Here is a 25580-nt window from a genome sequence, read left to right on the forward strand (position 1 = left end):
GTACGAGCAGGTCAACCAGAACGGTGCACTCTTGGCCTCAGCTGGACGAAACGGAAGATATCCTCATGTACAGCATGTCAGTTGATTGTACCAAGAATATTTTTCTAGAATTCTAGACATTTGTTTACAAAAATTCTTCCTCTTCTTGTGCTGATGTTGTTTAAAACAGGAACTCTTACTAGTTTCATTTATTTAAAATTTTAGTAAGATAGAACACAAGACACATGTTTCGCAAGACGGGACGGTTTTAAAACCGTGTACCGTATAAGCATCGGCAACGCTATTTTCACCCAAGCTGACACCGCGCAATGGAACCAGTTTTACGACGGGAATCAAGTTTTAATGCGGGTTAAGTTTTAAACTGAAAGAATACCAACGCAACCAACGCTTCGGTATGGAAACCTAGCGCGAAGGGAACGCAGTTACAGGGCTGCATGTTAGCTTGCCTGATGTCCTACTACGTTAGCGGAAAGCCTAAGATATTCGCCTCCGCACGGTGCTAGTCATTCGATCACCAGTAGTTGCTCTCGACAAAAAACCTCTTTTCTCAGTCGAAGCTGTGCCTGGGACCCGATCAGTGGTAGAATTCCATCTAACATACGCCCATACGCAACACGTACATTGGAGCTTGTACGATAAACCGATATGTTCGATCGAGAGCTGGAGATTTTTTTTCATAAAACAAAAGTCAGCGTAGGAAGCTTGTTAAAATAAATGTAGAAAAGAACAACAATTATGATGAGGAAAAATAATATTAAGAAATATTTCATAATCATAAAAAAAAGTTGAACAGAAGAAAATATAGCAAAAATAAATTAATTTCAAATCTTAGTTATTCAAAGTTTTTACAATTGGCGAGAGCATAATGGCTACAAAGGACTGGGTATTTGTGGTTTGTAATTAATAGCAAACGGTACGCATCAACCTGCACCACAGTTTGCAACTTTCCTAGTGTGATTGATGGTGTTTCCTTGATTGGAAAGCTGTTTCCGAGCTCTTTTTTCTTCGCTCCAAGACTTCTACTTATGCGAGCGGACGACCCCTTCATTGCATGCAAAAACCTATTTTCCAAAGATTCGCCCATTAACGCTTGCAGAGAAGCAATTATGATCGGTTCGGTACTCTCCCCACTGTTAGGCTATTGCTGGTGGTAGCCTATACCACCCAGTTGCATTCTTGCTGCAAACAAAGATCTCGTGCTCTCATTTATCACTGCGCGTATAAGGGGCTTTGAATGCCAGTTATCTGTGGCGCAGGAAGCACAAAGGGAAAGGAAGCTGCAATAAAAAAAAACGATGCTCGTAATGCATGAAACTCGAACCAACTCAGCAGTGGTTCGCGTTACCAATTAGAGAGCGGTAAGGGAACGAGTTTGCAAAGATTGGTGATGCACTACGGCAAACGTTTTGTAGCACACCACGGTACATCTGCTGTCGGACGGGTTTGTCGCCGAGCGTCTTGTGTGGATGATGGACCACTAAATTCGCTAACGGTGATATGCCGCACCTTGTGGTAGGAATTAAGTTTCGAATCGAATGTATCGAAGAAATCTATCGATAATGGACAAAACGGTACAACTGCACAGATCATCGACCGGCAGCGTATAACTCAATCATTTGATACCCGGTGTGGTGTTGCCGAGTTGAAGTGTCGGGTGTTGCCTTGATATGCCTATACAGTACACTCAAATTCTAAAAAAATAAAATGAAATTGGCCAAGGCAAAACATTTGCGCCCCTCTATCCAACCCGTGTGTTCCATTTAGGCGTTCGATCGCATTTTATGGCAGAAACCATAGCATAAATAACCTTTCGCCTGCTATTCCCTGACGCGCGGTACTGCCTCGGGGGAGCGCTAGATGTGCACTACACCATATGATGTGTGCGGTTGGAAATTCATTCAATTTTATGATCATCCAGTTTTGGTCCATCCACACCGATGGAGGGTAAAGTTTTACGACCTCATCAGGTTGCTCCGGTTGGTTCGCTATTTTTTTTTCGTTATCTCTTATGTGAGACAGTAAGGATATGTACCTTAGGAAAGGAAACTCAGAGCCTGGCCAGTAAGGTGATGCTGGTTTGTTGGGAATATTTTTAGAAAATGAAGTCGTTAAACGTTAGTCCCAAAAGTCTTTATAGCGTTGACTCACTAAACACGATTCGAAGGATAATAAATAATGGAAGACATGCTGTAGCACAAGATGTTCCATTCGTCTTATTATTTGAGCAGTCTTCCAATATATCTGGAGTCTTCCAATATATCCATTATTCATTAAAAACTATTACACATTAACTTTCAAATGTGTGAAAAAGTTGTACTATCATTCAAATTCCTCACCACACCGTTCATCAGCGTACTGTTTGCGATAAATCATAAAGCTGGATGACAGTTCGGTGGCTTGGTATTGGAATAGTTTATCCAATCCTCGTACCAAAATCGTACGCGGCTGTCATGGACAAATTTGGCCATGAACAAAGCGCAGACTCGCGAGCAAAGAACAAAGGCTGCCTTAAAAATTGCGCGGGCTGCAGAATTCTTAATCTCGCCAGCCTGGAAGCCGGTGTGTTGCTTTTGAACGGAACCGGAATGTCAGCTGATTTGCTGTTCGTTCGTTCGCATTCCTACGATACGATCGAGTTCCACCCGCGTAAAACTAGCTTTACCCCGCGCGTGCGCTAATCGCAACTCGGCCCCGAATAGCTGTTTGATTGTGAGACTAAAAGAGCGGAACAAGCTTTCAGCTTACCGGGTAGCGGGGGGGGAGGTTTACAGTTTTTGCGGTTGGTGCGCGAGAGCCATTCACTTTCAGACGCAATACACGGTTTGTCGACGTAGAGCCGCGAACACGTGCGCAGACCACAACAACTTGAGACCTAAGCGGACAAAGCAAACAAAGAGTGGAATCGCGAATACTTTTTTTTTCTTTTGCCTGCGTCGTGATAACGGACGCGGATGAGCTTGGCGTAAAAACAAAAACAAAAACCCAAGCAAATGCAAATGCAAATCTCTTCACCCTGGAAATGTATTGAGCGAACCCGAGATTGGCCCTACTTAACCTTCTCGACCCATCTCGATTAGTGCGAAACCGAGCCGAGCGTCCTTCGATCTGCTATCGGATGACAGTTCCGACGCTTTTCCGGTTGCATTTGCAATGTCCCATCCCATTCGATTGATGTTGACCCTGCTGCACAAAATGGATGAGTTCAGTCAATCGGAGCGGTGATTGACGCGTTGCGAAATCTTGCTACAATTAAAAAGGCATCGCCACGAGCCAACCGATAAGAAACCGGCGATGGAAGATGGTTGTCCTTTCTCAAGGGTTCGACCACCGATGTGGTTCAACTACTTGGAAGCGATAGATGGCTCTACCATGGCTGTTTGTCGCGCGGGACCAGGAAAATCGAGGCGTTTCACAGATAGCGAGAACTGGATGAGCTGCTGGTAAATGAACGAATGGAGGGTCAATATTGCTTACATTCGCTAACAAGATTCGACGCATTTGGCGATAAGAGAAGAGTTGGTCCAGATGTCATATGGATGATGACTAGAGTTGTAAAATAGTAAAAATGAACGGTAAACAACTGTAGCCGCTTTCTAAACAAACATTTGCTCACCAATGGGTGATTCATTCGCAATTGCTGCATTCACACCTACTACTTAGGAAGATATACACAAAAAAGTTAAATAAAAGAAAGGTTGCAAGAATTACAGGGCTTTCGACTTCCAACAGTAAGGTTGAAATTATTTCTTGCTTTAAGTTAAGATGAATTTTGAAGATGATATTCAGCAAAACCTTGTTCAAAAAATTGAACTTGAATTTTATTCATTCTATAGGAACAGATATCAGATAAAAAGCTGCATTTGCTGCATCGCACTCATGCCGAGCCAATGTTCAATTCTCTTTTCTATATCGATTTTATGTCCAACGTGGCTAGTGTTTCAGCTGAACCTTGAACTAACTCTTACAAAGAGACAATTCGCGCGAACTTGCAAGACGTGACATTCAAATCATAGTTTCCTATTCGTTTTCGTATTCCCTGGAGCTGGAGGTGCAAATGCAGCAAATGAAAATGTAATTAATTTTAAATTGGCTTTTCAAGGTGGAAGGAATGAGTGGAGGTAGCAACCAGATCGGATGATTTGTCCAGAACCTGACCGGCATCGCTGAGTGTTTATGATAATTTGTATCACTCGTTCCAATTTTCAAGACACACCCTATTCTTGGTGCGAATTTGCATTTGTTTGCCACTGCACCTGTCTGGGAAGCGTTTTAAATCGCATTCCTTGTGACAGACAGTGGAGAAGCGTTTGTTTTTGTCTGGTATCGAACTGAATCGAATTAAAATAGATACAATTCATCAGCTTCCTGTCTTTTGATAACATCGGAGTATATTTTTGTTACCTTCAAAATGCATTTCCGATTACGCTGGTGAAATTATCTCCCCCGAAAACAACCCTGTGAATTAATCTCCATGTGTGTGCATACAGGTATGTGTTTTCCCCGGTGTAGCGTTACGATGTCTCATCCAATAATGACGTCTTGGGACGCCACACACTCGCGTGACTCAACTCAATCGCGGGAACTCGAAACAGCACGAGCGGATTATGCCCAACCGCTTCTTACGAAAGTTGCTGCCGACAAGATAAGCGCTTGGCGCATTCGTTTTGTTGATGAGTATAGACACGGACGCAGCAGTGAACAGATCGTGAATTGTGAATCGTACCTTAACAGAATTGATAAAGTGTGTATGTGATAATTGTGTTCGAATGATCAGCGGCGTTAAACGTTTTTTACCAGTTTAATTAAAATAAGAATGGTGAGTGGTGTAGATTGAGTTTTGCTGCATTTGGTTGAGAGTAATCGCCTTTGGTATAAAACAATTGTTAATCGAACAAAATAGCAACTGTGTGGGAAACTGGAACACAGAAGAAGAATAGAATCAATACCAATGCTGGCGTATACGTGTGTGAGGTTTGTGAGGGACTTGATTATATTCGCACTTTTGATAACGATAAGTGACGTATGAGTTTGCAATCTAATGTCTCACGCTAAGTACCTTTACCGCGGGGGGAAACGTTGATTTTGCTGCCAAAGACGACCGATATCGTTCAGTTTTGCCATTGCAGTGCGTGGAATTGGTGGCCCACATTCAGACACTCCGGCCGGCACTGGGTGGCTGGGGGTTGTGTTTTAAAAGACGTTTGATAAAATGTGCATATTGCCTGCAATTGTGCTACCTGTGTCACCAGAGAAACTTGAATGCACCATTATTGCATCAGTTGTGTGAGCCGTTTCGTGTGCAGAGATGGTGAAAATGTCACGAAAGTCTATACGTCAAAAGCTTCTCACATCGAGTTGCCTTTGCATTTTGCCACAAAAGCATCACAGTATCAAGGAAGCCAAAGAAAAGCTGTTGCCTTCTGAGGTGGTGTTGAAGTTCTCTCATAAATTGTGTTTTATACCGTCGCTATCGAAATCTGTTTCTTTTTTTTCCACTCTCGGTGGTCATGAATTGTTTAAAGCGCATGAAGATAAAGGACGTTACCGCATGGTCTAATCTAGTGTTTTACCCTTGTTTTTTTTTGGTTCAATCTCTTCTCACGCGTAGGTTCAGCTGGACAGTGATAAGTGTCGGAGAGAGCGTGACCAGACAACGCAGCTGTACGAGTCGAACCGGCCAGAGTTTGCCGGCTTGAGCGATACCAGGAACGTCGTCGTCCGAGCTGGCCACAGTAGCAAAAGCACCGGCACCAATATGATTGACGCCCACGGTAACGCCTTACCACCGCTCAGTCCCTCCAGCAACAACAACACCACAACCGAGCTGGAGAATGACAAACCGATGCTACCGATGACACCCGCAAGTAAGTAGTTCTGGGTGTATCCTTATAGCTTGTCCAAGAGCGAAATTAGGTGGGAGAGTGTCAAAATAACTTACAGAGTATTAATCGATCGATTCTCATTTGACATCCATTGGATGCTTTATGCAGGCAATTAAGTATAACACTATTTCTGCTGCTATCTTTGTGTCCGGCAGTCAATTATTACTTTGGTTGTAAAGATCCGACAGTCAATAATTACTTCCGCTGTAAAGAAACATACAATCATAATCGCTTCTCAAGCTACATGTTTTGACTTTAGATAAACTGTTTCGTGGATGGACAAGATTTCCGAGAAATAAAACTTAAGATTGCAATACCATGTAGCACAATATTGGATGATTAGCTATGGTTTTTAGTCAAAGATTGGCACCAAAAACCCAAAAAGGTCGTTAACTCAAAGAGCACAAGCGATATCCTAACAAGAGTCCCTAACTATTACGAGGTAATATAGGGTTTTTGAGTTCAATTGACGAAGGTTTTATCATTTTTATTTTTTATTGATTCTTCATTTCGGAAAGCTTTTTGGAAAGATTCCTGATATACCTCTCTATAGTCCAGTAATACTTGAAAAAAATCTAGAAATTATTCCAAAATAATTCAGTTCAATCAAACTAGCATTTGTTTTCATTAAAGCTAATGCTTCCAGTAGCTTCAACGGTAACAAGTCCTTACCATGTTTCACAAATATGACCCCAAAACAAACATGAAATTGTTGTAGTTATTGGATGTACTACGTTCGCTACGCGTATTGTTAAAGCCTTATCAATAACAATTTTACTTCTCGTAAAAAAACCTCCCTCCTATGCAATCAATGCCGTCCCAGGTTAGACGTCACCGGGTTCTCTGGTACAAAGTAACAAATACGAAAAGTATATTACCCGTCTCCAAAATAGGCAATAGAAGCACCTTCCCATTTCCGAATAATAACTTCGTTAGAAGACACCTGACGGAGTAGTGGCTGGCTTTTGCAGGTCGCTTCCCATCACTTCCATCATCATCATCATCATAGTCATTTCTAGCTAAGGAGTCCAATTTTTCCTTCGCATCTAGCGGAATGCATGATATATAAGAATGAGGTTGATTTTTCGCTCCATCGCCCACATGTGTTGCTTTTTCACACTGTCATTGGCTATAGGGCCAATTTTGGAACTTTCAAAATGACGACAACCAATCGCATTGATTTGATCCAATAACCCTGTTGGATTGGATTTTATTGCAGCTATTTTATTTTGCTAAGTTTGTTGGTTTGCTGTAATAAAACGTCTTTTTTGTAATCTAAAACATCATTAGATTAGATTTGCAAAAAAAAAACAACATTGGAATGAACGAGTTTTGCAACTCCCACGGATTGACCAATGGAAGGAATGGTACGAAATTTCGAATCAATTCAATTATTTTGCTATACATTTCGTCGGGCTTCCTTTCCCCTCATTCGTGTCATTTGTTAGTTAAAAATAAATCATGAATATGTCGATCCTGTCAAGTTAAGTTCGCTTCCATGCTGAATTTACGGTTGGATGACATTACGGAATTGAAGGTGGTACGGCAAACGAAAGTTTGCGGCAAACGCTGGCTATTACAGGCCCTTCCTGTCGGGGTCCAATCATTGATTCTCGTGGGTGGAGAAGAAGACTCCACGCCGCTATCAAACAAATAACTGCAGTCTTCTTCCTACTGCTGGCAAACATACAAGAAAAAAAAGATCCCCAACAATCAACTACCCTCTCGCAGCGGCACACGCTTTCGTAGAAAACGATAGAGATAGTGGGCATTACAACCGATGCGGCTGTCTTGTGGTTCTTGTGCTGGACCCTCCATACATGGCGGGTGAAACATGTTGCGTGTCGTAAGGTTTGTTTGGCAGCCCAGTTACCGGGCCCGTTGGGTTTGCCGTATCGCTTCTAATTCCCATTGGTACCGTTGGAGCATAACGAAGCTGGGTCCCTGACTCTTCCGTTGATTTGGTTTTGATGTAAGCGCCAGACGGAAAGTGATTAGTGTCGGCGGTACAGAACATTCGGCGAAAGACAGCACGGCCAATTTGCATTTGCCGCCAGTGACGATGGAACCCCGGCGTCCAAAAAGTATCCACTTCCGGTGCGTTTCCGGTGAGGCGAATTCAATTCCCTTTGGTGTTGTTACACGGTCGTAGATGTCGCTTTGCTACAATGTTACGATTTTTGGGCACTAGTTTGGGATTCCTATGTGGGGTAATGTTTCTTTTTTTGGCGGAAAAAGCTACTATGTAGCTAGAAATGGCATAGTGAGTTCCGAATTATCTGCAGTACTGTCGCAATGAAACAGACTGGGAGGGCGTATGGCTTGGAAGGACCAAACAGAAAATAGCCAAAAACACCAAATATATCATATTTATGCCAACTTCATCATATTCATGCCAAAAATTGTTATTTTCAATGCTAGAATGAAGATCTCCTTGAATACAACTGTTGTAAAAATGGGACTCAAAATAGAATTCTGTTGCATTACAATATTCGGAAGCTTAAATTTGCAGACTCATGGTGATTAAACATGCCTAAACTTGTGCATGGCGATGTAACCTCCAAAGGAAATCTAAGGTCACCTTAGGTAAGATGATGATCAAGACATAAGAGGCATAATAGGCGAAAGTCCCATCCCGGTAATTCAGTGCCAAAATTAGGCTTTTGACTTCCAGCGGATGCGTATGTGACAGTATGGCACGGTGTCTTGCACCTCCATTTACCATGTAATCATAGCGACACCGGTTTGACATGACTCAGCAAGCTACTACTACTACCGCTACGACTCGCTCGCACAGGAATAGAAACGGCCGTATGCATAGCCGAATGTTGGAACGCCAAATCAGCAACATTGCTTCCCACTGAACCATGTGCATGCGGCACGTTTACCGGCTTACAACTGCGATGGCACGTTGGCACGCGGACTGCACTTATGCTGCGGTACCATCCACCCATGCGGATGATAAAGTAAGGCGAGGATTTACGGAAACTCGTTGGGGGGGCGGAAAATGGGACAGGAAGACAGAGGAGAAATACGGGCAAAGTTGCTGTGCTCCGTAACTTCACGTGCCTCGAGGTTGTGAATTATAAATAACTAAACCACACGAATGCCTTACTTCCTTGCTACCCGGGGCTTGGAAGTTATGCACAGTACGTCTTTATTATCATCGAAATTTACTCGCACTTACACATTTGCGCCAAGGGCTGGAGTAGCGCAATAAGAGCATTCCGGATAGTGTGGTTCCGGTGGGTTTTCTTAGTAGTCGGTATACTCCCGAGGCTGTTCCAAACCTTGGAGTCTGGTCAAACGGTAGGAAGGTGTTAATTTCATATTTCCCGTCCACATTAATCTTTGACGTAGCGAATAAAATGAACATCTTGACTGATTTTGACTCTTCCTGTGTTTTTTTTCTAAATTCTTTTTATATCTGTAGAAGCGCTCGATTACCATGGAGTACACTTGACAGACTTTGAAAAGCAGGAAATCGAGAAGTATAAGGAAATTTACTATCTCGGGCTGGACGCACGCAAAATCAACGCAAAAGCAGGCGTGGGCCCCAACTCTGGTTTTGATGACGAGAACGGATGCTATCAGAAGGTAAGGAAATGAGTTCTATCCGCACGCTATTCGACGACCACTTAATGATCTACTCCTTTATTTGCAGATTGTACACGATCACATCTGCTACCGGTACGAGATCCTGGAGATCATTGGCAAGGGCAGCTTCGGACAGGTGATCCGTGCACTGGACCACAAAACCAAACAGTACGTGGCAATCAAGATCATCCGCAACAAGAAGCGCTTCCACCATCAGGCCCTCGTCGAAGTTCGGATACTGGACGAGCTGCGGAAGAAGGATGCCGACGGAAGCCACCATGTCATTCACATGCTCGATTACTTCTACTTCCGCAACCATCTCTGCATCACGTTCGAGCTTATGAGGTACGGCAGTTTTGTTCTCGTTTTATTTGTGCCAAGCTGATTATTGAGCAATAGAGTTGCGGGGTACTGTCGTATTTGCTTGCAACAAAATTACGACTTACGTTACACCGCTGGCAGTACAGCACGAAGGCACACACCAACCGTCATAAATCTTTCCACACCCAATAGTAAATGGCGTGCAATTTGGAGGCTATTAGTGGGAACATGCACCACGCTGATTTTGGGCACGATCGTGTAACGGTTGTGGTTCTTCCCAACGAAAAGAAAAGCTGTAGCTGAAGTTAACATTTCTGCACCTTGAGCGAACTGGGTTGTAGCGCGAAATTTTGCGACTTCCAGAACTCATAAATGGGAAATGTAAGTTTATCGATTACATCACCAAAAGCTGAACGGGGACGTGAAGCTACAAGCATAATCTCGGTGACAGCTTGGTAATAGAATTTGTTTTGCAAAGTGCAAAGTTTCATTCCCTCCAATTGGCCCTGAACTTTTTTGAGGATTCTTTTTAACGTTACTTTTTAAAAGCATAAAAGTACAGTTGTGCGGTATATTTAACAAAAAAATGGAAAATATTATATATTTTCCAACCCTTTTTAATCCGCTTAGTGTCGATCAGGGTTGGTAACTTTCATACTTGTCTCCAGAACTACCTTCTCACCCTAGGGTAGATGGCGGAGGTAGCACATTCGACTGTTCCTTCAATTTTTCTTCGTTGCGAAGGGGGTTGGCTGAGGGGTTACTGGTTGGTTTATGAGTTTTTCTTACTTGACTCGTTAACCTCCCCAATTTCCATCGTTGATCGGCCCGGTACACTGACTTTTGCGCAAGGAGTATTTATTTTGATTTTACCAAACACCAACAAAAAAAGGTAAAACGGTGGCTAAAAATAATCCAGTGCGAGTCAAAAATAAATCCAATATATTGACCATTTTTCCTGCTTTTATCGTACAAAAAAAACTCTACCCGTGAATGTGAATTGTTTTCCTTTCTTCGCGCAACCAAACCGACGTAGTTCCCCGAAGCGTGCCCGCTTTTTATTGTGGTTTGGCCTAAACGCTATTTCATTTCGCCCTCCTTTCAACTTCCTGCTAGGTAAAATGGCACGAGTAAACCAATTTTCCTTCCCATACTCGCATTGAAAATTCGTCATTTGTGTGGCTTCTTCGGTCTTGCGGGAAAGTGATAGTGGAATGTTTCACCCTCGCAAAACGGAGAGCCGCAGAACACACCACAAATGATGAACCGCAACATGGCGCATCGCAACATATAACCTTTGCCTGACCTGCGGGAATGGTGCGGACAACGCAATCGGGTGTTCTTGCCGGGTTGCGGCTGCCGATAGTTTGGCAAAGATAAGCTTGTTTGCCGTAGTCAAAATGTTGTTTTAATTAAATCTTACCTTTCACCATTCCGTCGAATGGTTTGTTGCGTTTGTTGCTGTTTTTTTTGTTTTTCCTTTGTTTTTCCCTTTCCCCGCTTCAGCGATATCAGCTCAATGATATGCAAATAAATCTCAGCGAAAGATAAATCCGCACGATGACCTCCAGCCAGGTTGCTTTCCTCAGGTGGCAAGCAGCAAACGCGAATGGATCATTCTTGTGGACCGATCCGCTAGAGAACGGAAATGAATCGTTATGTTTTATGTACGTGGGCGCATTATTTAACGAGTTTGCAGCGCAAGCATTTACGAGCCCACGTTTGATTGCGGGATTGAACATTTTAATGTTCGGTATAGATATATGCTGCAAAGAATGCTGCATGAGCATTGAATTTATTTAATTACCTTTGCTCGTTGCGATGCGATGATATGTGCGTGAAAAGGGTAGAAAGGCTTTTGGTTTTTGGAGGGACCAAAAATAATATTTTTTTATGATATTGATTTTTAAATTTTGATAATTTTAATTACAAACGCAACCTACCTTCCCTCTTATCATTTCCAGTGTTTACAAACCATGTCACGCTACTTTATTTTGAGCATAAATGCTTGTTTTGTAAACAAATAACCATTCCTCCCATCCGTACGCGTGTATGATAAAGTATTATTCGCCTACCTATTAACTTTAATAAAATGGTTCACCACAACTCCTAAACTTCGTTAGCACGCATCCTGTGTGAGCTGCTGGTTCAATAATCATCCACCCACAAAAAAAAAAACCCAACCAAAAAGAAGCAAAAAAAAAATACGTATTCCTACCTATCGTCCTTCACGATCATAGTTAGCCATCAACGTGTGCCACCCTTCAATGAATTGGTGGAAACTTTCCCCTTTATCTACGTAACGCACCATTAATGCTTTTCGCATGCTGTCAATATGCGTGTGAGCCTTCCTCCCAACAGGCGCATAGTGAACTTTTGTAGCCTTTGACACATTTGGAAAGATAGGGACCCTTCTTCGGCATCGAACGATAAAGTTTTGTTGGTAAAAATGAAAAATCACTCTATCGGTAAAGTTGTTCCTTCTAAACCTGTGCGATCTGTGGTTGCGTGAATTTTCTCTACAATAACCAGATGATGAAGTTCCCATCCGTGGGCTTCGTTCGGGAGCTATTTTTACCTACCGGTTGTTGTTATTGCGGACAATCATTGAATGAACGTCATAGCTTATTAAGATTGCAGGACCATTTTTTTTAAATATTTCTTGAAGTAAATAATTTTAACTTTGAGGTATTCTTTATATCATTGAAAGTCAGGGTTGAAAGTTACGTAAATTAGTTAGGTTATGTCACATAATTTAATATCACTTCTAATTCACCACAATATGTCAAACTTTATACCACAAACTGATGTATCATTGTTTAAATGACCTTCGTAAATCAACATACTAGCATGCGCGTATCGTTACGTATCCCTTTTTCTTACGGTAGACATACGCCATTTTGTGTTGCATTCTTTCTACCAACTTCTGCAATTATGGTCACCCTTGTTGGTGCGTGTGGCTTGTATTTTTTTCTTCTCTATTCATTGTTGATTCTGAAAGTTCAAACTAGGTTCAACCTAAATGTCCTAACAAATTATTATCCACCAAGGGCGGGAAACCAGTCCCCGGGGGGGGAACAGAATCGTGATAATGCACGAATTGAAGGTCATACCAGTATTCAGCACCGTCATGCATAAGGATGCACTCTTCGGTGCATGGGTGCATGGGTTAGGTAAATTGCCGTGCACCAGGTTATGAACGGTCGCATGAGGTTTGTTGTGTGTCATTTGTTATTTAGCTTAAAAAATTGCCTCCCTTTCAAAAATGTGCATTTTTGTTCGGCCATATTGTTTGTTTTTTCTCTTCTTCGTTTAAAAGATTGTGGATTATTCCTTCAAACTAATTTGAGGTAATTAGTTTTGAGAAAATATCCACCAGTCAGTTAGCGTGTAACCATGCAATCGCTTCCATTAAGTTGTTTAGTAACGGAACGGAGCAGGCATTATCATCCTGGAAGGATCAGCAAAAAAATGGTTGCCAAACGCGAGAAAGATGAGTTTTCTAACCCGTAGTTCGTAGTTCACCTGAACCTTGAGTGAGGAGAGCACGTGGGAATGAGTTTTTGCCTTCGAAAATAACTTCAAGTTATACGATAAGAACAAAAAAAAATACTAATCCTGCCTATAGAAATCTATTTTCCACATGAAGTAAACAAAATTCAATGACATAATTAAAACTAACTTTCACTTATTACTATCGAACATGAACATGGACGCTAATGTGTCTTGTTTTTATGTGTGTTTTTTGTGTCGATCCAAGTACCGAATATGCGTTTGTTTGGTGGTAATGTTGAAAGTTGTGACACACCGAAGTCGCCTTTTGTTGAATATAATTACGGAAATCTTTCCCCTGTGCGGTACGTAAAATGGAACACAGCCGCGATTTTATGGAAACTTTTTTTTCCCGCGGTACGATAAGACATCGTACGGTGCCTTACTGGCCAGAACTTTTGCCATTCCGGTCGTGGGAAGCGATGACATTTCTGTGCGAAGCGCGCGTAACGTTTCCGGCCGGTTTTGGTTCGGTTTGATGGAAAATGGGCACCAAGCATGAAATATCGCCGTTAAGCTAATTGATGCATTTCACTAAACTTTCGGTTTTGCATTTCTCTTCCGCCCAGCCTCAACCTGTACGAGCTGATCAAAAAGAACAACTACCAAGGATTCAGCCTGAGCCTCATCAAGCGGTTCTGCAACTCGATCGTGAAGTGTTTAAGATTTCTCGACGAGTTGGACATCATTCACTGTGATCTAAAGCCGGTAAGCATTCCGACCCCAAAAACGGAAGAATTTGTTTGCCTTTGAAACATGCTAACGGTTTATACTTTTGTTCTTTTCTACAATATATTTTTTGAAACAGGAAAACGTGCTATTGAAACAGCGTGGCAGCAGCACGATAAAGGTCATCGATTTTGGCAGCTCGTGCTTTTCGGACCGTACCGTCTACACCTACATTCAGTCTCGGTTTTACCGATCGCCGGAAGTCATCCTCGGTTACCCGTACGACAAAGCGATCGATATGTGGAGCTTAGGTAAGCATCCGTTTTCCGTTGCATCCCTTCTCTGTTTGGCACGATTGAAAGCAAATGATGAAACAGACAGATGGTACGTTTAACGAGCCACGATGGCTGCAGTGTTGGCTCGTTTTATTGGCTTTGTTTTATTTGAGTTTTGTCTTTTATGTTCGGTTCGGTGACATGGTGAAATGAATTTTAGATGATCCACCGTGCATGGGTCGAGAAAAAGTATTTCCGCCGACGTACACATTCCAGAATGCTGGCATATGTACCAATTGATCTCGTTTAATCGAATAGTGTCGGAAGGAATTGAATATTTTAGCAAATAATCAATCCCACGCGCAAGTCAGATGCTTTAAGGGGGAGCAATAACACATCGTCTTTACCGGATGTACCGGTAGAGATAACGGAAAGATTCCAAGAAGTTAACATGCAAAAGAGGATAAAAGCAAGCAGCTTTACTTATTGCTTGGGAGCTATTAAACATTTACTCAAGAGGGTGTTTAATAAGAAATTGCGGCATCGTTCAAATTTAATGAAGAAATTTTCGCTTTTTTTGGTGATCAAACCAGCGATTTCAGCTTTATGCGTCAAAAGTTCTATCTTAATCTAAGATAAATAAGATCATTCTAGGAGATGAAGACATGCAGGAATGATTTCAAACTAATTTTGCAAAGTTTATTTTTTATTTCCAAGAAAAACCTGCAAATAATAAGCAAATAATGTTAACCTTGTGTGATTGTCCTTAGGTTTTTTTAAAGGTAGTCAAAGCTACCACCAATGCAAATATTCTAAGAACTTAGATTGGTGGAATAGAGTACAAATTTTGGGAAAAAAGAATTCTTAGAATTGGTTGAAAATACGATATATTTCCCGATGGAGACGCACGGTGTTTCACGGAACGACCGCCTATCTCAGATAGCTCCATAAATCATAAATCAGATTCTGTTCCTTTTTTTTTTAATTTGACAGACAATCATTGTGTTTTTTAAATTAAAAAAAAAAATTCAAGCTCACACACTGCGGATGATACTTGCATGTTCCACTTTTCAATGAAAAATAAACACACAATCAACCCCTTTTCCCGTAATCCTGTTTTCCCTATGCTCACCACGATCATTCACATCATTTCATGCAAACTTTCCAGATGTGTGCGAATGTGTGTTTATGTTTATCATGCACGTGGCTATAATCGATTGACCTTCTTCCTTCAAAATCTCGCCTTGGAAAGGTGCAAGAGCGAGAAGCTGGAATGCGATCCGCAGTGCGCTTCGCGTGCAAATTATGTGACCACCGGATTGTTTTGCATGATATCGCACCTTACACGTAACCTATTAGGTCGCACACTCATACAGGTAGTGTCACACACACACACGTTTACTTTACGGTGCATCGTCGGAAGCAAAAATTCCACCGTGTGTTTTACGGTTGAAATCGAAATTATGTGTTCCCGATTGATTCAAAAAGGCACTTTTCGCATTAGCGTTCAATTAGTGTTCCTGGTTTATGTGATACGAGGGTGTCGAAATGTGACCGTCAGTGGAGAGTGCACAACAAACATCTCCGCCTGCTCTTCCCAAAATGGGTGCCCTTCGAGGGTGCTCAATCGACAGACAAAATGCGCTACGTTGTTTGTGGTGCAAAGTTCGTTCGGATCGGCGCCACCAGGTTAGAGACCGTAGCAGGTGGGAATAAGGGTTACACTTAACACAACACCCTTTTTTCACGCTGCTTTCATCCACTTAGTGGTAATTGAATCGAGCATGCAACAACCATACACACATACGCGTGTTGCTCCCGTATGGCACATTCGGATTGGTGGTGTGTCCACACACACACCGATCCTTGTTTTTTTTCGATTTTCGCTTATTGTGAGCGCTGGAAAACTAATTTGCTAGGTGGTGAGACGATGAAATGGGTAGTTTAAATTAACGATTGAGATTTCGATTAGTGCGCCATTTTGAAGGTAAATGTTCATTTGTTTTTTTGGAACTCATTCTATTTCTACTGCATCGAACGCATTTGATGGCCGTTATACAGTTAAACTACATGTGTTTATTTTATTTATCATAGTTTATTCTTGTATTATTAAACAAATGTTCTTCTAAAATCATTTCCCCCCTTCTCTAATAGGATGCATTTTGGCCGAACTGTACACAGGATATCCACTATTCCCAGGCGAGAACGAAGTCGAACAGCTGGCGTGCATAATGGAAATATTGGGCGTACCATCGAAAGAGATCTTCCAGCTGGCGACCAGGAAACGATTATTCTTTGGTCAGTACCCAAAAAAAAAACTAAACGAAAAACACGGAAATGGCTACTTTCTTTGTAGGGTGGCCTCGTGACCTGATTATACCACTTCTGGATTTTCCCCCCTTCAAAAAAACGATAAAAGTAACAGAAGCGTAATGATTAACAATATTATGTTTTTTCTCTCTCTACCCTTCCGCGCCACTTCCGTGTCGTGCCGTATACATAGATTCACGAGGAGTGCCACGGTGCATAACCAACTCGAAGGGACGCAAAAGGAAACCGGGCTCGAAGACGCTGTCACAAGCGCTACGATGCAACGATACCGTATTCATCGATTTCGTCAGCAAATGTTTGGAGTAAGTTTTTCATCCAAAACAGTGGTTTGTACAAGGGGAAACAGCGCGGAAAGTGGCAAACGGGGAAAAACATTTTCATAATTATAACAAAACCGAGCGTACGCCTACAGGAAGCAAAGTGGACGAGGACCTTCGATTGGCGCGTTCGCTATGAAACGGGCGTACAAAAACCCCGGAAAAACAAATACAAACGCGCGTTTCGTAGTGGTGCTGCTCGGTTTTGTTTTACCTACTTTTTTTTCGGGTGGAATTTACGAATGGCGTGTGAATGGATGTTTGCCTCATCAAGGATGAGGTGAACCGAAGGGGGATGGAAAGGGTTAACCGGCGGGTTAGCTCCTTTTGCGTGCCAAGTGTGTCAAATGGTTTGTGTCGAGTTTGTGGGCCTTATTCGGTTAGAATAGTTAAGTATTCGAAACGTGATGGGATTAGCGCCTACCTACTAACCTGACCGGCTCCCGCTGACCCTGTGGCCTGGAAAAGGGAAAATTCTACTGCAGTCAGTATTTATCGTGCATTGGCGAGACATGCCGGAACCGGCAGTCAGGCTTTGCGTGTTGTAATGGTCGTAGCCTTCGCTAAACCAAGAATACAATGGAAATGGCTAAGTTTTCCACGGTGCTTTGACGTGCAATGGATACAAGTTTTCATTGTTTAGGACAGTTTTTTTACGTAAACATAATTTTGTAGTTTTGTAAACTTTTGTTTCCTTTAAAAGATATCTAAGAAAGATAAGATAGAAAAATTGTAATTTTTGGTATTGGATAAATCTGAATAAGGTTCAAGAAAGCACTGAACGTCAGAGAGTCGCCTCATGACTCCAATGACTTTTCACTGTGGGGGAGACTATTCACTTCATAGGAAAATAGATTTCCATTAAGTACATTTTTATGAACATCTTTCAATTATTTCCCAAATGACTAACGCGCTTGTTGACTTCTTGCAGGTGGGATCCACATAAGCGTATGACGCCGGAACAGGCGGCACGGCACGAATGGCTCCAGGTGAGCGCGTCCAAGGCCTACTTCGGCTCAAAGTCCAAGGAAAGCAGCGACACCCAGCTGAATTTCCTTCACAAACAGCAACGATCTCAGCCAATGACACCAAACACCATCCTGCCAGAGATAAAGACTCCCTCCAACCGTACGCTACGGTTTACCAAAGAGCGCGTCAAAGGTAACGCATCCTTAGGATAATCTTTTAACATCTTTTAATGTGCGTGCGTGTGTGTGAGTACTTTTGGAGAGTGTTTGCATTATTTATGTTGAATATAGCTAGCTTATGGTAGACTGGTTTTTTGCCAAACCCCGCGTGTTGCGTTCTTACACCGTGTTATGGAGCCTCCTGCAAAAGACACGTTACGCGAGGCGTTACGCAGTTGCATGCAAGTCTTTGCCGTGTGCTTACGCTTGGTGGCAGTCTAATGCTGCGGCGAACCTTCGTGTCCTTGCTTCTTTTTCCCTTCCAACTTTCTCTTTCTCTCTCTCTCTCTCTCTATCCCTCGTTCTACACCGCTGTAGGTAAAGTTAGTAAAACGACTGAAAACAGCGAGAAAGTTCCAGCCACTCAGAAGCAACCACTAACCAAACTGCTCATTAGTTGTACAACCGTGAAGGATCTGATTTCAATATTCGATAAGCAGAAGGAGAAATGAGCCACCCGCAAAAGACTGTTCGAACGTTTTACGAAACGGCTGTACATAACAAAATTGCAAAAAGTTCCAAAATAGGTGCTTCATTGTGTGTCCCGCTTTGCCGACGCTTTTGTTTTTGCCTGATTCCCATGCCTTTGTAAGCTTTTTCGCAGGTTAGTTTACTTTGTGAAGGTTTTGTTTTTTGTTATGTTGGGGGACCTGTTTCATCTTTCATCCAAGCAAATGATATTAATCGTCATACATTTTGCATATATTGCTGTGAAAAAAAATCCGAATGTTGTTTGTGTGCCATTTGCAAAACCTGTGACCGTTGGGAATGCGTTCGCATCAATCTTTTGCTTTCGTTGTTCACGTTCACGGAAAGAAAACCCAAAAACCGAAAACCCATTTTCTTTTCACCCCTATTTTTTCTAGACCTATTGGAAACGACACCCTTTGGACACTTGTTAGAATCTGAATTGTGATTGATGAATTAGTGGGAAGCAAACGAAAAAATGTAAGAAATCTGGCTAGAAACGATGGGCTTCAATTTCAATTGCTTGTACGATGATTCATGATACATTTGTGCAGTGTGTGACCGTTACATATTTTGCTCATTAAATCAGTAAGAAAAAAAGTATTGCTAATGGATAACGATTGAAAGTGATGTAGTAAAGCTAATATTGTTGATTTTGAAATGAAATATTTTGTTAACAAGTTGAATATACAATCGAATTTTATCGAACCGATTTTTTGCTGACCATTTTGTACACTTTTTTGTTTTTACACCTTCTCTCTATGTTTCGACGATCTACAGACTAACCAATCCTCCTCCTGGAGTCGTATCAGTGTGATAGAATAGAGCCCTGAAAGGTACGGTTTCATACTCTGCATGCGTTGCATCCCGTCTGGTGATGTAAATCATTCGTCTCGTTCGTACGTTTGTATCCTCGCTCCATTAGTGTGTCTCGATCGTTCATTTGCAAAACTCGCGCAATGCATACCTGTAGCTGCCTGTATGGTACACATCGGTGCATCAAACCTCAAACCGTCCACTGTCATCGTAACTAATAGTACATCCAACTCCTTTCCCGTTCGCCGTCCGCTCATAGTTCGCTCTCTCTCTATCTTTCGCCCTTTTCCACATACATTTATATTGCACCACCACGTTTGGCAGGACCTTTTTGCTCGTGTATCAATGAGAAAGTGTTAATGTTATGCGCTTGCTTTACTTTTAGCAACTGATCTCGAAACGGCACAACAGCAATCCTCATTACATCGGTTGACCAACGTCCGGAAAGTAACTGCGACCGGCCTAACGAACCTAACCAACAACAACCACGGCATCAGCCATCATCTGCACACCGGTGCTGTAGGTGGTAACGGTAACAACAACAATATCAACACCAGCGGCAGTACGCAGACAATAAACGGTACGTCCAAGTACGCGTCCTCTACGTCGTCCGCGCACCATCATCATCATCATCACGGTAGTGCGATGCCCCATTCGCAAAGTACCGGCGATGTGTCGGCCATCTTTGGCCGGGCATGACATGAGACGCTGGCCCGCGCAAAGGATACCAGCAAAATCATCAGCCTCATCTAGGGCGCCACCGTTTGTGCGTCGTACCGTGAGGTGCTAGCTGTTTGTTCCAACGATTCTCAGAGATGGTGGTAGTATCGGGTCGACGAAACCTAGGTCGCCCTCGCCAAGCCGTTCAGGGGTAGTTCAGGGGTAGCCTGTAGATAGAACAACTCGTTTACGTTTCGAAACACAAGGTGATAGGTAGAACGGTAGGATACACACGTAGGCACCTAAAGCAAATGGTCCAACAGGAACAAAAGACAAACACGACGCTTCCAAAAACGTACTTCCTCCACAGACCAAAGTGTGTCGTTTTGGTTGATAGTTTTCGGATACACAACACAAAAAAAAACCATCCAGAATTGCCATCCACGAGAATGGTGACGATCTGCTGCAGCTCAGTTGGATCATATACTGGAAGCATCGTATTATGGTGGCTGTGGTCCCGGTAACCCGTTAGCTACAGCAGCCGGATTGACTGTGACAAAAACAACTTTAGCAATGGATACAAAAGTTGTTCGCAAAACGCAACGATTAAAACGAATACTAAGCCTAAGGGTAGTGCAGCGTAGGTGCGCAGTTTCAACGCGGGCGTTAAGCAGAATTGGGAGGCGCTAAAACTTTTCCCGCCATAAGCAAAAATTTCCATAGAAGGGAGCAAAACAAATTCTAGTAGACCCTAACGCGTAGGTCACGTTTTAGGCAGCAAGAAGTGAACGGGAGAGAAGCCAGGAGTGGAAGTGATAGGATTCCCTTGTAGAAAATCCTTAACAGCACCGTACGAAAGACTAACGAAGGAAGGGAGATTAGGACACAACAGATGTATTTCTTTATATATATACAGGCATACATACACGCATATATATATATATTTATTACGATATAACAATGATGTGGTAATCGGCTAGAAATATTTGTCATATTAGAGATCGGAAAGATCAGATCACGAGGGTAGAATTTTTCCAGCACCGGTGATAGCTGGGTCTTAGTGATGTGAGTACGGAGCCGGGGAACAAAAAAACCCACGCAAGAGATGTGGCAAACGAGCAAGTCGAGAAAGCTAGTGACTAATCATTAATATGTAAGTAATCGTTCTCCTTTCTCATCCCTCAAGCGTATCGTAATGGTATCATTATTTCCCATACCTTGTCTATTCTCTGTTCGTTTTGTTGATTCCGTTCGTGTTTATTTAGAGATAATGGAAAATCATCCCTATAAGGACTTCTTAGAGCTTAAACACGACAGAGCCACACTCGCGATCGTGCGGGTCGGTTTCTGTCCTCTACCAGCTGCCATTATTTTAGTGGGCAGATTAGCAGTAAACAAGAACGATAAACTAACTCCATACTCCCCTACCATACCGCCCCTTTTCCCCCCACCTTCCCCTAGAGTAGAACATAATGGCGCGTAGGGTGAAGAGCAAGCCAGACGGTAACAATAATTATGTGTATAACAAAATCATTTAATCAAAAAAAACCACATCTAGACATTGGATAGTAAGGTTGAAAACGCGAGACCCGAAAGTTTAAGAGCTGGGTACTCAAATCTGTTTGTTTTGATGCGCGACGAATGAAATGTGTATATGCGCGCTTAGAACGAAATTCCCTTAAGCAAGAACCGTGAAAGTAGTCACTTACTTTACTGTACATTTTTACATCCGCACGGATACATTAAGGATAGAAAAGTCAGGTGGCAATGACATGGAGCTCGTGGCACATGCAGAAAGACAGGAGGCCAAACAGTGCCAGTAGACGAGGGCAGATGGCAGGCGTGATGATAATAGTACGCGTAAGAATATATAAAAAAAAGAATAAAGTTTTAAACTCATTAATATGTACGACAACATGGTATAAGCGGGTGTAATGATACTAGTTTCTGTGGACGTTCATAGAAAATGCAAATGATGACAACGGTTGTAAGTCCGATCAAATAGCTTACTGAGTAATGCATGACTTATAGGGGGTTTTAAAATGAAATAGTAAAGTAGGTACCATTTCTAGACACTTTATCAAGTGGAACATGCCTTTCTCGAGCCTTTCCAGGCTTTCTAGAGCTTGTGCCAGATGAAATCAAATCTGTACTCGCCCTTGCAAGGCCTTGTTAGGCTTTCCAACATGAAGAACTGCTTAATATTAAACAAGATCAGAAGTTGGGAAGTATTCCAGATTTCTCTTTACATACTCCACTTCCTCTTAAAAAGAAGCCAGTAATGTTTCGACATACGTCTGGTCTAATTTTGAAGGGAACAATATATTGAAGTTGACTATCTGTGTCATCCTAAAAGATAGTAGACATCTTGGTTTTATTTTCATTAGGACTCACCTATAATAGCAAGGTCTCAGCAAAGTTGAAAATTTCTCAATATTTCCCACCATTTTTTAAATAGATTTGTTGTACGTTGCTTTTAGCGCTAATATCATGAAATATATTGGAGCTTAACAAAGCAAAGTTTCTCAATATTTCCCACCATTTGTTAAACATGTTCGTTGAATGCTGCTTTTTTTGGCGCTAATATCAAGGAATATATTTGAGCTTAATACAAACACGGATTACGTATAAATTATTATGTTAAATTATCCCACCACCAGTAGTTAATTAACTTACAGATTGCACATTAGTAAAATGTGGTGTTACGGCTGAATGCTCCACACAGACGAAATTCTTGAGGCATCAGGATTGCTCTGGAAGATGCAAAAGGTATTAATTGGAATTAATTTTCTCCAATATCGAATTGTTGTTTATATTAACCTCAAAAATTGCGGTGATCCTACTCCCTTACTGATGGTGTTACCAGTAAGGCGCAGAGTAAATTGTTTTTCGACTGGATCAGGCAAGGCCTAAACATGAGAAAAGAACAAGAAATAATACATTAGCAATATATTAACAACACAAAAGAAAAATATTTACATTTCCACTCGACTGGTGTTGCTGCTGCTCGTTGTTATTTCCCTGTTCGTTTGCAGCCCTTTTAGCTTCAGCAAATAGGCCCATTAAACGACCAGCCGTAGGGTTGTTAGCGCCCTCTAGTAGATTTGTTTCGCGCACTTGAAGCAACCCCTGTATAAGCTGCTTTTGTTGCGAGAGCTTTTCGTCGGATAGTGTAGGGCTTTCGCTCGATACAGCCGGGAACAGCTTGCGCTGTAAGCTGCGTGCCTGTGTGACGGTACATTCGAGCTGCATCATTTCCGTGAGCAGCTGCTGCTCGTACTTCGTTTGAGAGTTGGCCCGTGCTGGCCCGGTGCCTGTTATTCCGCTGGACCAATTCTCTCGGGACAGCCGACAACAGGCCGCTGTTATATGGTCAATGGTTTCATCAAACTGTGGCACGACGTCCCGATCCGGGGTGGCATTTTGCGCGAGTGTTAGCACGCCAACGTGAAAAAGAGTTGCCATCGTCAGTTGAGCAATCTGGCCGATCGTACGGGACTCAAGAAAGTGTAGAACTTTCTCCGCTTCTCGCGTATCGTCGAACAGGCGCTTTTGCCGTCGAGCCGGGATGGGTCTTGCACCTTCCCAAACCGTCTGCCAGGTGTTACCCGGAATCAGCATCCGTGCACTCAGGTGCCCTTTTCGACCGAACGGGTCCTGCTCATCCACCGGTTCGTCCTCGATCCAATCGCGCGGACTGTACCAACGGATAAAGTCTTCCAGCTGGCCGGCTGGATTGGCCGCCTTAAAGCTTTCCATGTCGGACAGTAGCGATGCGCTCATCATCTGCGTACAAAGCTCACTGCCGGGACCAAGCTTTAGCATTACCTCCGCATCATCTTCGAGCTGATCCTCCGTCTTCGGGACGGGTTCTTGCGTGACCGGAATGTACAACGGTTCGTCCGTGTTTACCAGCAACATGTTACCGAGCCGAGACAACCGTCCTGCTGCACCGGACTCTTGCTCATCGTCCGAACAGTCGAAGAACTCTTCATCCGACTGATCACCACCACCACCGGTTGCCGATGGTCCTGTTGTGCTTGGTCGCATTGCAAACGGGAGTCCACCGTCACGTAGCGTGCGCCGTTCCATGCACACGTTCAGCATCTGAAGCTTCTGGTGTAGTAGACAGGTTCTCGAGTCCGGGAAGCCGCTGGCCACGCTGCAAAGGTAGAGAATAAAGGAGAGAACACAGTGAGAATGCTGATGATGATGATGATGATGGGGCCTAATTGTGCTCTCGTGATCGACAGCTGGCAAGCGTGATGGAGCAAGAACGCGTTAGAACAACAAACACTGGCGCACACCGTTGAGCCATGGACGGGAATGTGTTCGGTAAAACAAAAGCACCAACCAAGCGCCACATTTACATGCCTTCTTCTCTTTCGTACTCAGCACGCTCGAAAGACTATCTACCGTAGACCGGGGCTCCGAATCTGGATTTGAATCCCTCCCGATTGGGTGATATTCAAGAGCTGAAGCGGATTCCTAGGTGCTCGGAAACAATCATATTAGGTGATTATGCACTTTAAAAGCTACCATTACCGTGAATCGTACGGGAGAGATTCTTGCATGAGAAATACATAGCAAACCGATCGTGCGATCGGTCGAGTGTGGAGAAACAAATCGTTGGAAGCTTGTTAGGGAATGCCACACACTTTAGGCACTGTCTCTCGAACACATCAAGCCCATCAGCAGCTTGTGTGAACTGCTTGGGAAAGGATCATAAATCACCGGTTTTGCACTCCCATTCCCGCGCAGAAGCAATGCTCAACGAGCAGGAACAAATGAGGAAATGTATCTGTTGACTGCTCACTAACAGATGATGATGCTGATGATCGTTTAGCCGGTCCAGACCGGTAAAAACACTGTAACTGGTGAAGCATTGAAGCCTGAAACGAACCGTTTGTTTGTTTGTTGTGCTAAAGCATTCCTTAAATCACTTCAAGGTGGTATGTTTCTTTCGGTAAAACAAACGAACCGCAAGCCGGTGTAGTGCCGTGGGGATGAAACCACGTATTGATCATGCTAAAAAAATGCTTACGAGATATGTAAGCTACTCGCCCTAGAATCTCTAGAAGGAGTCTTGAATCTACGTATAGCGGCTTTCGAGAACTCCTGGAGAAGAATTCTCATTTAAAAGCTTTTTTTCAGAACACGGCAACAATTATCGCCCTGACGATAAAATCGACTATGACAATAGTCTAATAATCCGAGTCAAACTAGGCCAAAAGTCTAGGTGATCTCCACGAAATAATACTCTCCACAACATTGTAGCAATCTCATGTTAGTTACTTGTTGCATTTATCAGAGTTCCGATCGTGTGAATGCAGTGTATGTTTAAACTTTCTGCAAACGAAAATACAAAAAATTAGCACAACTCATCTTCACTTCAACTACCGTGAACCAATCTTCCTGAGGTATCTCTTTTTCCGGCTACGATAAATATCTCGATATGGGCCCATTTTAGTGCAATTGAAGTTTTCACTTCGCAAGTAAATTAAG

At 42.7% G+C, this 25580-nt stretch overlaps 2 protein-coding genes across 10 annotated transcripts in view; one reads left to right on the plus strand and one right to left on the minus strand.

Moving 5' to 3' along the window:
* Positions 1–22000, plus strand: part of LOC125763425 (dual specificity tyrosine-phosphorylation-regulated kinase 2) — a 57576-nt gene extending 35576 nt beyond the window's left edge. For 2 of the 7 annotated variants that reach the window (XM_049426618.1, XM_049426622.1), the window contains 9 exons: positions 5609–5864; positions 9316–9479; positions 9547–9824; positions 13922–14060; positions 14161–14332; positions 16451–16594; positions 16800–16929; positions 17876–18105; positions 19801–22000. In XM_049426618.1, coding sequence (XP_049282575.1) covers positions 5609–5864; positions 9316–9479; positions 9547–9824; positions 13922–14060; positions 14161–14332; positions 16451–16594; positions 16800–16929; positions 17876–18105; positions 19801–20114 — 1827 coding nt within the window. In that variant the 3' untranslated portion in view covers positions 20115–22000. Of the gene's footprint in view, positions 1–4540; positions 4817–4852; positions 5426–5608; positions 5865–9315; positions 9480–9546; positions 9825–13921; positions 14061–14160; positions 14333–16450; positions 16595–16799; positions 16930–17875; positions 18106–18449; positions 18736–18997; positions 19359–19379; positions 19436–19800 lie in introns of those variants that run through there. The other 5 variants (XR_007418346.1, XR_007418347.1, XM_049426620.1 and 2 more) reach the window with 5 other exon arrangements.
* Positions 1–25580, minus strand: part of LOC125763388 (rab3 GTPase-activating protein catalytic subunit) — a 356077-nt gene that overhangs the window by 222427 nt on the left and 108070 nt on the right. For 2 of the 3 annotated variants that reach the window (XR_007418345.1, XM_049426539.1), the window contains exons 2-4: positions 23055–24237; positions 22896–22984; positions 22750–22828 (exon numbers count right to left, since the gene is read on the minus strand). Coding sequence is in view for 2 of the 3 variants with exons in the window: in XM_049426539.1 (XP_049282496.1) it covers positions 22762–22828; positions 22896–22984; positions 23055–24237 (1339 nt within the window). In the remaining variant the exon portion in view is untranslated. Of the gene's footprint in view, positions 1–22504; positions 22829–22895; positions 22985–23054; positions 24238–25580 lie in introns of those variants that run through there. The other variant, XM_049426538.1, reaches the window with a different exon arrangement.

Source organism: Anopheles funestus, chromosome 2RL, assembly GCF_943734845.2.
Source record: "Anopheles funestus chromosome 2RL, idAnoFuneDA-416_04, whole genome shotgun sequence".
Lineage (NCBI taxonomy): Eukaryota > Metazoa > Arthropoda > Insecta > Diptera > Culicidae > Anopheles > Anopheles funestus.